Source organism: Podarcis muralis, chromosome 17 (assembly GCF_964188315.1).
Source record: "Podarcis muralis chromosome 17, rPodMur119.hap1.1, whole genome shotgun sequence".
Taxonomy (NCBI): Eukaryota; Metazoa; Chordata; class Lepidosauria; order Squamata; family Lacertidae; genus Podarcis; species Podarcis muralis.
The window spans coordinates 12,442,646-12,459,004 of NC_135671.1; the positions used below are offsets into that span (position 1 = coordinate 12,442,646).

Consider the following 16,359-nt stretch of genomic DNA (forward strand, 5'->3'; position numbering starts at 1 on the left):
GGCGGCAGCGGGAGGCCCCATTTAGCTAAAGTGGTACCTTAGGTTAAGAACGGTTTCAGGTTAAGAATGGACCTCCACAATGAAATAAGTTCGTAACCAGAGGTACCACAGTATAGAATATTATTTTATGATGAGCTCAAATGGGGCAAGCCAGAGAGCTTTAGGTAGAGAACTGGCAGCAAACATGGCAGCTGCAGAATGGCTGGAAAGTGGCAGTGGGAGGGCATAGTTTGGAAGGGTGGAAGGGTCCTGCTACTCTCCTCCCAGTTGTACCATCCCTGCAACTTCTCATCTGTTTTGTCTCACTGTGGGCCAGATGAAGCAATGCAAAAAATAAAAATAATAAAAACCCGGCATGCAATTATGGTGTTATTATGGAACACACTGTTCTGACACGGAAAGTGAAGAAAAACCCTGCTGCCCAGATGTCTGTGATAGCTGCAGGAGCGAAAGCTTAATATGGTTTTATGGTTCCTGGTGACATCTCAAAGCCAATGGAGTCTGGATCATACCCCACCTGCCAGTGTGGGGGATAAAGGAAATATTTTTGCCATTCAAATCTAGCCAAAGAAAAATGCCTGAGTTTTGCAGCCCCGGGGGAGCTGCATGAGTCTGCTGTTGCTTTTGGGGGGCCAACACTGATTCAATGTTGGTAATTCCCCATCGTAAATAAACAGATATTACAAAAGCATTGTTAAGTACAGTGGTACCTCGGGTTAAGTACTTAATTCATGCCGGAGGTCCATTCTTAACCTGAAACTGTTCTTAACCTGAAGCTAATGGGGCCTCCCGCTACCGCCCCGCGATTTCTGTTCCCATCCTGAAGCAAAGTTCTTAACCTGAGGTACTATTTCTGGGTTAGCGGAGTCTGTAACCTGAAGCATATGTAACCTGAAGCGTATGTAACCCGAGGTACCGCTGTACTGTCTCATCACGAGAAAAGTCACTCTGTAAAAAGGTGCCCTCAGATTTCCTACTCCTTGAGGAAACTGAAAACCTGAAGTAGCATGCAAGTTTTCAAGGCCTCCTCTTTATGCTTTAGAAATAATGGTCATCCAATCCTGAAAGGTGCTTTTCACTTCTGTGCGTGGTCTTTCTTTTCCATTTGCTGGCAACGGAACCCTGAAGCTATAGGTCATTGCTACAACAGCTTCTGACGAATTTTCCCGGAGACTGTGTGAGTGTAACATAAAGAACAAGCACCCTTTTGTTCACCACAGCTCGCACCAACAATATGGTGTCTGTCATACAAACATTCTGAATTGCAGTGCACAATGTTCTTCTTTTTTTAAAAAAAGTATACACATTCGAGTGCACATTCTCAAGTTGCCTTATAAAACAAACATGTGCTTGCCCCAGGCCTTGTTTATCCAATCAATTTGTTAGCTTTCATTTTATTAGCATTAACACCATACATTTCACTTTTCGCTGCTGTTGCCATTCCTTTCTCCAGCACCAGGGTATTGGTTAAGAAGAGCATAAGCTGCAAAATGCTGACAGTTCACAGTTCGCATCGGCCATGCCCTCACTGTGTGGCCTTAGCAAAGTCACTGTTTTCTCAGCCTCAGCTAGGCCCCTGCCCAGCCATCAATCTGCAGTATCGATGGAACAGCAATGGCCTGTCGCCAGGATTACTGAGATCACTTTTATGAAGTGCCTTATACACTTGAAATGCAAAGTGTTGTTTATTAATATTTTGCTCAACTCTTGTCAGTGTTTTCTATCTGTAGAAGACTTTCAGGAAACGTCAGCTCCATTGCAGAACAAGAGGAGGCACATGCTTGTTCTCTGAAGTGCAACATCTTTTGTTGTATGCACGCAAACACAAAATACTCTTACGCACATGTGTTTCCGACACATGCTAACTGTGCACACACTACTTCACATCCCACCAATGCTCAAAGTGAGATAAGGTATCACCCCGCTTTTCTTTTTAAACAGGGAAACAATCAGATTGGACCTAACCATCCTTTCCGTACTCACTTTGAGCACTGTATATCACTCTCAAACACATGCACACCATGTTTTATTATGTTTTTGTATATGCGGAAAGCCACTCAAGAGTGGCTGAGGCAACCCTGTCAGGTGGGCGAGGAACAAATAATAAAATTTATTATTATTATTATTAGTCAACATTCCAATAAATAATCCGTTGACTAACATTTCAATAGCGCTGGCTACTCTCTTCTCTATTGAACACCTTCCCCATCTGTTCCTAGCACTCATACTTAAAATGAAAACAAAGTTCTGAAGGATGTGAATTTGGAAACTTCGTATACATTTCATACCTCAGCTGGTTAGGGAGAGCTCATTTCAACATATTTAACAGGTCTAAGTGGAATTATCATCCCATTTGGAATCTTAATTGGATTGGAGCTGATATTATGTGTGTACTGTGGTTTTAAACTGCATTGTTGCAATTTTTAAAAATTGTTTTTATACATGTCACTGTTTTATATAGATGGATAATTACAAATAGAGTTAACAATAAAATTTAAGCTCAGAGATACTCATTACTCATTTAATCCTGCAACAAGTAATTACCTCAGGTCTTCTTCCTCCCTTTAATCAAACTTATATGCTTTTATGGCGTTAGCTGCCGAAATCACTAGGTGTCTTCTGCCAACCTACAGGATTTGCAGTTTGACTGGATACCTTACTCACTTCTTTAGAGCCATCATCAACATGAGCTAGCAGATTACAAGCACCATCCTCATAAAACCTGAACCAACCAAGCATGGGCAAAATATTCAAAAAAAACGCACACAGATGCTACAGCCCAGGCATCTTCTTCAATGAATTTCCTTTGCAGCTTTTCAAGGAGTGTGGTTTTGGATTACAAAGAAATCATACTCCCTTTAAAGTCTGAATAAAAACTACGAGAAATGCGGAAGAACTCTTGCACTGAAGAAGATGAGAGGAAAGGCTGAAGAAATGGGAAATCAGGGCAGGGAAGAAACATAGTGAGGGCAGACATATTTATCGTTCAGGTGTTTTCCCCATTCACATATAAAGCGATGGTTTAACAACAATAGGGAGCCTCCTCTTCCACCTTCCTTACATATGACAGTAGCCACTATTTCTCCCAGCCCAGTTCCTGTATCAGAAACAAGAAGGTAAAAGAGATGGGACCTAATGCATGATTTTGCCACATATATATGATCCCTTCATAGCACGCCACACCCCATGTCTGCTATATAAGCAGTAAGTAAGTAAATCAGGGACGCGGGTGGCGCTGGGTTAAATCACAGAGCCTAGGACTTGCCGATCAGAAGGTTAGCAGTTTGAATCCCCGTGACGGGGTGAGCTCCCTGCTCCAGCCAACCTAGCAGTTCAAAAACACATCAAAGTGCAAGTAGATAAATAGGTACTGCTCTGGCAGGAAGGTAAATGGCATTTCCGTGAGCTGCTCTGGTTCGCCAGAAGCGGCTTAGTCATGCTGGCCACATGACCAGGAAGCTGTACGCCAACTCCCTCGGCCAATAAAGCGAGGAGCGCCGCAACCCCAGAGTTGACCACGACTGGACCTAATGGTCAGGGGTCCCTTTACCTTTAAGTAAGTAAGTAAATAAATAAGAATGCATACACACACACACACACACACACACACACACACACACACATATATGTATGTGTATGTATGTATATGTATGGGACACGGGTGGTGCTGTGGGTAAAATCACAGTGCCTAGGACTTGCCGATCGTATGGTCGGCGGTTCGAATCCCCGTGGCGGGGTGAGCTCCCCTCTTCGGTCCCAGCGCCTGCCCACCTAGCAGTTCTAAAGCACCCTTAAAGTGCAAGTAGATAAATAGGTACCGCTTTATAGCGGGAAGGTAAACGGCATTTCCGAGTGCTGCGCTGGCTCGCCAGATGCAGCTTTGTCACACTGGCCACGTGACCCGAAAGTGTCTCCGGACAGCGCTGGCTCCCGGCCTCTAGAGTGAGATGAGCGCACAACCCTAGAGTCTGTCAAGACTGGCCCGCACGGGCAGGGGTACCTTTACCTTTACCTTTACCTTTATGTATATGTATATGTATATAAACAACAATAAATAACAACAAAGTTGTTGCCACCTCAGTGTAAAGGCTCCACAAACACATAAACCACAGAGAGCTGAGGATGGGGGAAAGTACTGAAATAGAGGTGCTGACACACAGGAAACCAAGCACATTTGGGGAGGATGAAGGGGCTCTCTGAAAGAAATAATGGCATATTTCACATTAAGATGCAAGCATTAAACATACTTTCTCTGAAAACAGATATTTTATCGATTTTGATGGGTTGATTTTCAACTAAGCATGCATGGGATCGCAGCTATATTTTAAATTCCGGCCTCTGATTCAGTTATATTTTTTCACCTGAAAAATGCCTTTACTTTTCAGGTAAACACAGGGGTCCAGCCATGGGGTAGGGACAGATGGGGGTGAACTACTTGTTGTGGTATGGTTGGGGGGGGGACCCCTCACAAAGTTAGCCAGTGCAAATTTAAGCATCAGTGAGCCTTTTCCATCTTCTGGATTATTGACGCAACACCAAATGGACAGCACATCCTTTGTTCACTTACCTGAAATAGTCTTCCCAACTTTCTGCAGTTTCCCTGCTACTTTCTGTGCGTCCTTAATGCTGGTGTCTTTCTGGCTATACAGTAGCAATCGTTTGGCATCAGAGAACAGGCGGGAAACACTAAGGAAGATAGGATAATATAAGAAGGAGAAAGAAGGATAGTTCGCTTGACTCCAAATTCTGTTCTTTGTATTGCACATTCCTGTTTACAACTGACTCATGGATCTGTCTTGCAAGTCCCACTAAAACGAATGAGGGTTGGTGAACAGCACCACCATGTTTTGTGAGCGCTCATTCCATCAGGATTGTGCCCCATGTTAATTAGTGGCTGGATGTGCCATTTGCATTTTCTCCCTTCACCAATGAAATCTTTTTTTGACCAGCTGCTCATATAAATGCTTTATTCTTTTCCATCAAAAACTCCAGCTGTGGCAACATGCTTCCCATTTCCTCTTGGGATCAGGGCCTCAGAAGGTGTTGCAACTTGGACACGTGATTAGAGAAGTTGGTCACAGTTCCAGAGCAAAGGGCAGCTGGTCATTCGCTCCTCAGATGCAATAAGCATGCTAAGACAGAGCAGAGTTATCTGATCCTAATAGGATCAAGAGAGAAATAGGACCATCCTCATTTGTACTAGTCAAAAATGTACTTGAATAATTTAGGATTGCCAAGAAGGCCTTCATTAGTGGATTTGATATCCCGCTTTATCACTACCCGAAGGAGTCTCAAAGCAGCTAACATTCTCCTTTTCCTTCCTCCCCCACAACAAACACTCTGTGAGGTGAGTGGGGCTGAGGGACTTCAAAGAAGTGTGACTGGCCCAAGGTCACCCAGCAGCTGCATGTGGGGGAGCAGAGATGCGAACCCGGTTCCCCAGATTACGAGACTACTGCTCTTAACCACTACACCACACTGGCTCTCACACAAGGACCCCAGACTCTCAGCTTTCATTTTAAAAATGTACATCTCTAGCCATTGTAGAAAGAAAGTTATGAAGCAAACTGTGCAGGTATCCTTCCAAGTGATTTCTGCGTGCTGAGCAAGCCTAGCTGCTCCTCCATGTCGGTGATTTTATCTAATGAGTGAAGTCAGAATTATAGGAGCCGCTAAGGTTTCCGTGTGCTGCTCTGGTTCGCCAGAAGCGGCTTAGTCATGCTGGCCACATGACCCGGAAGCTGTACGCCGGCTCCCTCGGCCAGTAAAGCGAGATGAGCACCGCAACCCCAGAGTCAGCCACGACTGGTCAGGGGTCCCTTTACCTTAAAGTCCTAATGAGCTGCAGTTTCGCCCTCCCCTTTAATCCACTTTTCCTAGTGCTTCCTACCTGCAAAGTTTTGCCCTGGATGAAACTTTTCCCGATTCACTGCCCTGTAGGTTCCGCCCCAACATTCGCCCTGCCAAGCACAGCCACTATCTCAGAACCAAGTGTACTTTTCTACAAAGGCTTCTTGCAGGGCTGCCAAAAAAAATAAGAACAGCCAGCACCTTTTATAATGCAGACCAGTGCAAGGCCGTTTTGCCTCCGTTCCGTTCTTCATACTTGTCCCTTCACTACTCCCTGGGCCAGAGATTCATAAAGGAAGATATGGTACTCACATAGATTTGTTAAAATTTCCAACAATGCCCGGTGACTCTCCAGGAGTTGGGTAGCGGAAGCAGGGATTGTTGGCATTGCAAATAATCCCTTGGACCCATGGCAACGTTCCAGCTGAAGGCATGGCCTTGTTTGGAAAATGACCTGAAACACAAGGACAAAACTTAGGAATGTACATATTAGGCCATCAAGTGGCTTTCTCTCCTTTTGAAAAACCTTTGTCCTCAGTGTGTCTCTACCCCTCAAAAAAATATTATTCCGTGTCCACCATGAGAGAAGATAGTGTCCACCATGAGAGAAACCTATCACAGAGGTTTCTAATGTATGCAAAGAGTTTACAGCTAGAAAACAACAACAGGAAAATACCCAGAGAACTTTCAAAAACCTTCAGAAATTTTTTGAACAGCGATTACAGTGGACACACAAAATGTGCTTGCATACCTTGGGGAATGATCTCTTTCAATTTTCCTTAAAACTACTCACTCCCAGATAGGTGTGTCTAGAATTGATGCCCGAAAAAATTCCCGTTGTTGAATCACTTTAAAAATCGTTAACCGAGCCATATTTAAAATATCCAGTGGTTTAAAAAGCTACGCACCTACAGCTCGGCTGCTGTTGCAATATTATGCGGTAAGCTATCCAAAGCTCATGTTGAAAAAACACCAAAGAACGTTGGAACATTAGATAACAGTTCTGTCCCTTAAATTCCTAAGCAGACCTAAAGAGGTCACAGTCACCTGCAATCAAGGTTTCTCTGAACAGCCCCAAATCTTGGTATAGGGGGAGGAAGGTACACCTGCATGTGTTCGTGACCTGGCAAAATGTGTGATGTAACTGAACTGCACTTAATGCATAAAATGAAGAGTATCTTCTTTTCTCAGAAGACAAATAGCAATATCAATATTGTTAAAACAACTGGTATTTGTTGACCCATTGGCACAGGAAGAAACATGGCAGGATGTTAATCACCCGGAAAGCCACTGTTATATGGCAGTTTAGTTGCATTTATCCTTGGTGTCTTTCTACCAATTTGACTGAGTATCCTCTGCAAGTTATCAAGCTTAGCTTTGTACTACCATTTTTGTTTGCTTGTTTTTGCCATAATGCACAGCAAAGGTGTTTCTCTTCCATGCTACCTTAGGTCCTTCTGTGCTATAGATGCCAAACATGCAGGCAGGAGAAGGGAGAAGATGAAGGCAATCCTCTCCCTTCTTTCTTTCTTTCCTTCCTTCCTTCCTTCCTTCCTTCCTTCCTTCCTTCCTTCCTTCCTTCCTTCCTTCTTTCTTTCTTTCTTTCTTTCTTTCCTTCCTTCCTTCCTTCCTTCCTTCCTTCCTTCCTTCCTTCCTTCCTTCCTTCCTTCCTTCTCATCATCACCAAATATAAAGCAAAGCATATGCATGTTCCATACTTACATTCATGTTGTTCATAGGGTGGAAACGATAGCCGTACAGAGATCAATATAAAGAAGATAAGTAAAGGCCAAATGATTTCAATCAGCAGCTGGAACTAGAAGAGAGAAGAGGAAAGAAGAAACAAAATATTAATCATCCACATTTGGTATCAATGGGAAACTGAGGACAATGTGGTTAAGACCTTCACAAGCAGTATTAGAGTTGTGTCTTTATGTCAGCGTAATAACACTTCTGAAGAAGATACCGCATTTCAGTGTTTCATGAAAACTTCGTCAATGGGCCACTGATGCATGGGCCGCTTTTTGGAATTCACGTATCTCATGAAAACACAGGATAAAAATTACATAGTGTCTTCTCTGATCATATCCACAAGCTTTTCAACCCACCACAGCATATGTGGTTATTTTCTCACAAAAATACAGTTGCCCCAGAAAAAAATATATCCATAAACCTCCAGGGAAATACTTCATAGTGTTGTGGGATTGGTGGCTTGGACAAGGGAGGTTCAATGGAACTATCAGATAGGGCTGGAAACTGAGTTAATAATCAAAGGAAAGTTGTCAAAAAAATCTCCTTTGCTGGGAAAACTGCAGGTAAATGGGCCAAGAATGGCTTGGAAATTGTTGGGGACCAAGGATGGTGTAATCTGTGAAGCAAACGACGGGGTAAACTGTAATCTAAGTTGGAATGTGTTTTTGGGGTGCTGTCTCCCTGGAGCAGAAATCTGACGCAGGAGCTGTGGACTTTGGGTGCCTGTTGGAGAATTGAAGGTGTGACTCCTCCTTTGGTCAATGTGTATATATGTAAATAGGCACAGAAATCACAAAATTCTAAGAGGCCTCCAATGAACCAAACCTGAGTAAGGTCACTGCAGTCCTGGAACTTCGCACCACTTGGAAAACAGTTGGGAGAGTGTAACAATATACTTATCCACACAGTCACTGCCAACTGTCATATATATAATGTTTTACATGTCAGTGCAGGAGTGCTGTTTAGAGCATTCATAGCGGCATCAACATGTATCTAAAATTAGGCAACTGACATTTAACATAGGGCCAAGGCATGAAGAAGGACTGGGGGTGTTACTGTAACGCAGCTAAATCTAAACTGTAAATAAATCCTATACCTCCCCCCTAACACGGTAGGACTAACAGAGCAATTTCCACAGCATGGCCTGAAGTCACAAGGTACAGAAAATTTTGCTGAAGCTAAGCAAGTCTGGTCTGGCCAGCATTTGGATGGGAGGCTCTATGACGGGGTGAGCGGGCAGCAAAAGGCAGAGCTCAGGCGCCTTTAATAGATGTGTCATGTCATAGCACGCTAGACCTCTCTTTTTGTTACAGTCAAACCTCGGCTCCCGAACTCCTCCGTTCGGGAACGTTTCGGCTCCCGAACACTGAAAACCTGAAAGCAAATGCTCCATTTTTTCAACGTTTTTTGGAAGCCAAGTGTCCAATGAGGCTTCCGCTTGAGGGCAGGAAGCTCCTGCAACCAATCAGAAGCCATGCGTTGGTTGCCAACATTTCGGAAGCTGAAAGGGCTTCTGGAACGGATTACAGTCGACAACCAAGGTTTGACTATATTTCACTTCTGGGGATCTTTTATTTCCCTTTTCTAAACCTTTTCTTATCTGAAAATCAGATACCCAAATACTCAGTGGGATCTATCTATCTATCTATCATCTATCATCATCTATCATCTATCTATCTATCTATCTATCTATCTATCTATCTATCTATCTATCATCTATCTATCTATCTATCTATCTATCTATCTATCTATCTAACCTAGCAGTTCTCACACCTAGGTCTCCATGGGAAAAAGGGGAGATATAATGATAACAAATGCATAAATAATAAAATGACTTTAATGTGGTAGCATTCCTTGCTCCCACAGCAGTGAACGTTACAGTGCTTAAATATAATGCAGATTCATGCTGTCTGTTAAAAAAAAATCATAGCCAAAGCTAATGGTGGATGGACCTATCTTGATCCAATACAAAATTAGTCTGGAAAAGCTAGACTAGTGGCTCAGAGGCCTGGTGGATGTTCAGAGGTTAATCCATATGCTTCCCAGATTAAAACTGTAAGGTTGGGACGTTTGTGTGGCTGATGTTGGGTCCTCCTCACTACCACCCTCAAAGAATCACCCACGTGGTCAGTCAGGGAAAGAGGGATCATTCAAATGGTTGAGGGGGGGCCAACCTGCACTAGGAGAGGTGTGGTCAAGCTGGGAGGCAATAATAATGATGATGATGATGATGATGATGATGATGATAATAATAATAATAATAAAAATAATAGCAGCATTTGCAAACCGCTTAATATTTATTTATATATCTAAGCAGTGTACAACAGCAAAACAAAAAACAGTATAGTTAAAATAAGAACGCAACATAAAACAAGTAGAATGGTAAGATTCGCAAAACGTTCGCAAAGAACGTTCACAAACTGAAACACTCGCTCCCAGGCTTGCAACATTCAGGAGCCGATTCATTTGACAACTAGGCATATAAAAACTGAAGGCTGGCGAATTCAAATTCGATATCCTTTCGGACCATTTTAGGTGGCCCAAAATTGGCCCATCTCCCCCAAATCTGGAATCTGAACCTGGAGAGTCTGTCTTAAATCCCTTGAAGTATTATGTCACATGCAGACAACCTTTTCCATGGAGTGTGCCACAAGGCAAGTTAAAGGAAACACGTTTTTTCGAGTTTGCAGTGGTACCTTGGTTCTTGAATTGCCTCCAATTGGCTGCAGGAGCTTCCTGCACTCAACCAGAAGCTGCTGAAGTTGCGTTGGACGTTTGGCTTCCAAAAAACGTTCGCAAACTGGAACACTCACTCCCAGGCTTACAACATTCAGGAGCTGATTCATTTGACAACCAAGGTACCACTGTACTCTAAATCTAGTGCCATCCAGCTGCTGGTTTGGGAAGTGGTATACACACAACAATAACCACAGATGTATATCAATCCTGTTGCTCCTTATGAAATACTCTGTTTTGCTGCGCCCGCCCCGCCCCCCACAAAAAAAACAGATTCTATCGGAATTGAGAGAAAAAATTGCTGTTCTTTTCAGAAAATTGGTTAGAGTCTTTAAAAGGGGGGGAAATGAAAACATCTAGCCAGGCTATGTATCTGCTGCGAAGGTGCAGTTCAATGGCTCAGAGTGTGCATACCATCTCAGTAAGTAATCTTGAGCAATCATCTTTTATTTCAACTCCTCATACTACTTGTATCTACATTAAGGAGGCAATAGTCCTGGCCTCCCTTACAAGGATTCTACAAACATTAATTCATATTTGCAATATATTTAAATTAATATTTTCTATATAAGTGCTAAAATTCTAATTCTTCTGCAACTAACGATGTTGCAATTTGGGACAGCTCACTTTATACACACCTAAACAGATGTGTGCTTCAACCTTACAGGGGGAGTGGGTGGGTTTCTTTTCCTTTTTGGTGAAAGATTCTTTTCCCACAAGAGCTCGTCCCGTAAATAGCTTAGGCTGCATTTCCCTTCTCCGCCAGTTTTCCAAGCAGCAGCGGCAGCGGCAGCTGAAATAAGCATTGCGAAAGCCGGGTACAAAGCTCAGCTTGACGTGTGCAGAGCAAGAGTTACATTTGTGCTGCTGGAAGGCAGCCAGGACAAAGTATATCCTGGCTGAACCCTGTGGGAGGAAAAAGCAACTTCAGGGGCGAGAGCTGAGCAAATACACACACACTCGCCTCCTTGTTCAGCATCTCTTCCTCTTCATTTATGCATTTGAAAGCAGCCAGCTATCTACGAAGCTGATGCAAACTGTGCTAGATGTAGCAAGGGGCAGGATATTGACTGCAATCCACCAGGGGACTGCTGATATAGGCGTCCCCTCACTTGCACGGGGGGGGGGGGGGTGTTACGTTCTAGGCCCTGCACGCATAAGCAAAAACCGTTAAGTGGGGAGCACCCTCTAAACACTCTTTAAACACCCTCTCTGCTGCTCTCTCTCCAATCCACACCCAAAAACACTGCATCCAAAAATATCCACAACTGGAATTGAAGCTCTGGGACTGGCTGGAGGCTGAAGGATGTGCAGAAAAGCAGCTCCGGCTGCTGTGCTACCACGTGCATCAGCTGTTAGGCGGGGAGGCTGAGCAACCTAAACAAAGCCCTGCTGTGTCTTCGGTCTCTTCAAAGCTTCTTCTGCCCTCGCTGAAGTCCTCTTTGGGTTCCAGGGAGGGTCTCCTCATGAGCCATGAGGACTCACTAGCTCTCTCCCGCCATTTCAAGGTTCGAACCAAATTATTTATTTCCTGGTGCTTCGTGCACGAGTCAATTGTGCGTGAGTTAGGGCTGCCATACGTCCAGAATTTCCCAGACATAGCCGGGATTCGTCTGCCAAAAACGGCGTTTGGGTGGAATTTTTGGAAATTAGTCAAAGTGCCTGGATTTGCTAAAAAAAAAAAGCTAAAAAACTTGATGGGGGGGGGGAGATGTTGCAAAAAACCAACAACTCAACTTTTTGAAATATGACAACCCTAGTATAAGTAGCGGTACACCTGTACAATTCTTTTTTAGTTGGCCAAAGCTCTAGCCACCCCTGTTAATCCCCAACCACCAGGAAAATTATCAAAGATGGTAGTCTCACTCACAGACAGTGTCAGTGCCATCTCTGTATGGGCATGATGCATGTGCAAGCGTTGGTGACCTCACTATTCATAACCAGGTGTGGTGAGCCTTTGGCCCTCCAGATGTTGCTGAACTACAACTCCCATCAGCCTCAGCAAGCAGAGCCAACAGCCACATCTGAAGGGCCAAAGGCTCCCAACACCTGGTGTACATTATATACTGGTAGAGTTCCTCCATCTTTGGGATGAGTTCCAAACAGGTAGCTGTGTAGGGTTCAAAAGTCCAGTCCTTGTCCTTGCAATTTGAACACGGTATACAATCAGGAATAGCTCAAGCAAGCAAGCAATAGCCAAGACCAGTGGCACCTTAAAGTCTCACAAATGTGTTGTGGCAGAAACTCTGGTATGCTAATGCCCACATTGTTTGAGGCATGAAGTGGCATTCAGAGCTGCATAGGCCCCCCTGAGCACACAGAGAAGAAAAGGCTTATAAAATAAACTCATTCTCAACAGCAGCAACTGTTGATGACACTATCTTTCCTCCATTGATAAATTTAACATATTGTAAACTCCTTGCGTAAGCTCTCATTGCTCTTTTGGTTCTATGGCAACGCTACCCCACTGGGTACCTCTGCTGAGTTCTTGTAAGAATTAAGGAATTATCAAGTATTGTCCATGAGAGGGGTCAGCATTGGGTGTCCTGCTAACCTGCAGGGTGGGAAAGCTCAGGTGATCACAGCAAGTGCTCCTTAATCTACAGTTTCTTCAGCCTGAGGACACACATGCTTTGACCCAAAGGTATCCTGAGGTGTATATGTGTATGTATCAGCTTCCAAATGCTGAGGCCAAATCAGCAGCCAGAGAAATGGGGATTCCCCCAGGTTTACCTAGATTGAGCCACTAATGGGAGGAGTCAACTGATGTTACACAATATATGTACCTCTTCATACAATGTCTTTGCTGGGTGTGCACCTATTTTTTTAATTAAGACATCCATCTCTCTACAAAGTTTTTGGTGGCAGCATTGTAAATAAAAGCAGCATAATCCTGCCCTGTTCTCTGCTTAGGCACGAACTGACAGAGGAGAGGGGGCATTTTTCATAGAATCCCCCACCCTCCCATGTCCAAAAGAAATTGCTCCATATTTTCTGCAACAGTGTGGGAGGTGGTAGCTATACGGAGGAAGGATCACCAAACATTACCTCCTACTTCTTCTGTTAACGAGAACCTCCAAGAGATCAAAAAGCCTTTCCATGACTTTTTCAGGGCGTCGTAAGATCCAACTAACCGATTACTTATCTTCAGATCAATAGAACATCAAAGCCACTATACAAATCCTGTAGCTGTTTTTATTGAAAAGACTACCCAGATCAATGGGAGATTTGCACATGTGAGTAACCACTCTGTGTTGACTGTTTGGCACAATAAAATAAAAAATGGTTTCATAAGAAGGCCCTGTATTGGGAACCAAGCAACCAGTACCCTTACCTACTTTGTGAAAACCAAGCAATAGTGTGATCTTACCGTTTGCCTTCTCCTATAGGTGAAATTTTTCCATAGCAGCAAACCAAGCTGTGTCCAGAACACCATCTTCTCCCCTCTGTTCACACTGGCACCACCACAGATGGCAACAGCACACAGCAGAGATACTGTGGCTGGTCATCAACTAGAAACAACAAAAGGAGTGGATTAGCAGGATTTGTTAATTCTTAAAGCAAAACAAACCACTTCCTTGTTTATGTTGCTTTGTTCTTACCCAATATAGAGCCCAATAACACCCACACAGCCACAGCAGCAATATTAAGGAAGATGAAGCAGGGGATTGATTACAGAGCTGAAACCAGATCTTGAATTCTAAGCCAAGTGTTTCCAAACTTTACTTTTTGTCAATAATCTGCCCTTAAGTAATGCAAGTACATTCCCCTATCCACCACACACTGTAGTTCAAGGCCAGACGTAACTATTCCACAGAGGCACCTGTAATTCTGTACAGTGGTACCTCTGGTTACGTACTTAATTTGTTCCAGAGGTCTGTTCTTAACCTGAAACTGTTCTTAACCGGAAGCACCACTTTAGCTAATGGGGCTTTCTACTGCTGCCGCGCCGCCAGAGCATGATTTCTGTTCTCACCCTGAAGCAAAGTTCTTAACCTGAGGTATTATTTCTGAGTTAGCGGAGTCTGTAACCTGAAGCATATGTAACCTGAAGTGTATGTAACCCGAGGTACCACTGTATTTCTAATTTCTATTCAAATTGCACACAGAGAGCAAAACAAGGTGTGATGGAGGAGATTCATAAATGGAATAGTTCCTGCTATTTTGGGGAAATAGCAAAGGTCTTAAAAATGGTGACAGGGAGAATCATTTGATGGGCCGGATGGGGTCACTTTCTTCCACAGTTGTTTCCACAACTGAAACACACATAGAGAGAGTAGTACTCTTTGCCTCTGGAGCAAAACATGCGGTTATCATGTAGGCACCTGTTATAAGAACTTTATAAAATAAATGTATAAACCACATGTCTGAAACCTCACAGAAAAAAGTCCTGAAACCATTTTGTCTCTCCCAAATGACCTCAAACATTTCTCTGCAATGGAGCCTCCCCATTGTCTCTTTGCTCACAAATCCTGAATCAAGGGCACATTGAAGATATGAATAGGGTGAGCCTGTGACCTGGATTTGGGAACTGAGTAGTTATCATAACAAACAAGTGGCCAGGATGGCCAGGTAATCCAGTCAGGTAACCTGGCAGACAGGATAAAAACAACACACTCAGATTTCTGTTGTAGACCACCCCTTCTCTGATGCACATATGATGTATTGTGGGGTGGTCTTGGGCTACACCCCTTCTGTGATGTATGCATGATGTATGGAGCGGCAGTCTTGGGCTCCAGGGTGGGCAGTTCAAACGTCTTAAGGGCTTGCACACCTTTGTCCTGGGTCCCTCCTGCTTCCTGTTTGTGGCAGTGAGCACCCTGTTGCAACAGTTAATAAAGTTCAGGCTTATAGCTGCTTTGCTTTTGTATATCCTGGTCTGGTCTCTGTTCATTTCCCGACCGGTTAGAGCCTTAAAAGGTACACTCTCGTCAAAGGTCCAGTCATCCTTAAGAAGCTGAACCCCTTGAAGGGACCCCTCAATATTCTTGTTTCACACATGTATGTTTTGCTCAGCAGGGCAAATACCAGCTTGAAGTGGGTAGGGCAATTCGCAGTGTAGGAGAAAGGGTAGACCTTCTCTGCTCCAAAGCAATAGTCCCAATCTGATTCAGGGGCCCATGGCTTCTTTTACCTTGGGAGAGGAGGGAAGCACGAAATCTGATGATGGAAACCCACAGCAGCAGAATTGTTTGTTAAAACTACTGCAGCGTCTGCAGACCATTCATGGTCTGCAATGCACTCCCTGCAACATGATGCATTACTGTATACCCGCTTGTATCCCCTTCTTGATAAAGGGTGGTTTAGAAATTTAATAGATAAATATATAATATAAGAAAATGCAGAGAGCTCTTTCCAGAGCGAAACAGTGACTAATTCAAGATTAGAACCCAGCTCTCAATCACTCTTCTCCCCAACCCCCAGATTGGATTACTGAAAAATGCCTCAGCAGCATGGAAAAGACACTGGCAGATAAGCCCCTCCCTGCTATGTGACAATGCCTCCTGTTTATCCTCCCCCCCCCCCCCCCCCATTTTCAATACAGCTGCACCAAAGGGATGAAGAGGTGGAGCTTTGATCCACGAACCTTTCAAGCAGCTTGCCCTGTGGCAATTGTCAGGGAGGAAAGTGTGACAGTGATACACCGATTCTCAGGAAGGAACTGCTTTTAATCCACGAAGCAGAAAGTGCAAAATTCTAAGCACAAATTTATTATTATTATTATTATTATTATTATTATTATTATTATTATTACCCCAGCCACTCTGGGTGGCTTCCAACAAAACACTAAAATACAATAGCCTATTAAACATTAAAAGCTTCCCTAAACAGGGCTGCCTTTAGATGTCTTCTAAAAGTTTGGTAGTTATTTTTCTCTTTGACATCTGGTGGGACGGCGTTCCACAGGGCAGGTGCCACTACCGAGAAGGCCCTCTGCCTGGTTCCCTGTAACTTGGCAGCGAGGGAACCGCCAGAAGGCCCTCGGCGCTGGACCTCAGTGTCCGTGCCTTTATTTTAGGA

At 43.8% G+C, this 16,359-nt stretch overlaps 1 protein-coding gene across 3 annotated transcripts in view; it reads right to left on the bottom strand.

Moving 5' to 3' along the window:
* The window catches only part of ABCA1 (ATP binding cassette subfamily A member 1), a 108,866-nt gene that overhangs the window by 75,597 nt on the left and 16,910 nt on the right, over nucleotides 1–16,359 (bottom strand). For all 3 annotated transcript variants that reach the window (XM_028712743.2, XM_028712744.2, XM_077921318.1), the window contains exons 2-5: nucleotides 13,709–13,850; nucleotides 7,573–7,666; nucleotides 6,163–6,304; nucleotides 4,568–4,686 (exon numbers count right to left, since the gene is read on the bottom strand). In XM_028712743.2, the coding sequence (XP_028568576.2) occupies nucleotides 4,568–4,686; nucleotides 6,163–6,304; nucleotides 7,573–7,666; nucleotides 13,709–13,774 (421 nt within the window). In that variant the 5' untranslated portion in view covers nucleotides 13,775–13,850. The remainder of the gene's footprint in view (nucleotides 1–4,567; nucleotides 4,687–6,162; nucleotides 6,305–7,572; nucleotides 7,667–13,708; nucleotides 13,851–16,359) is intronic.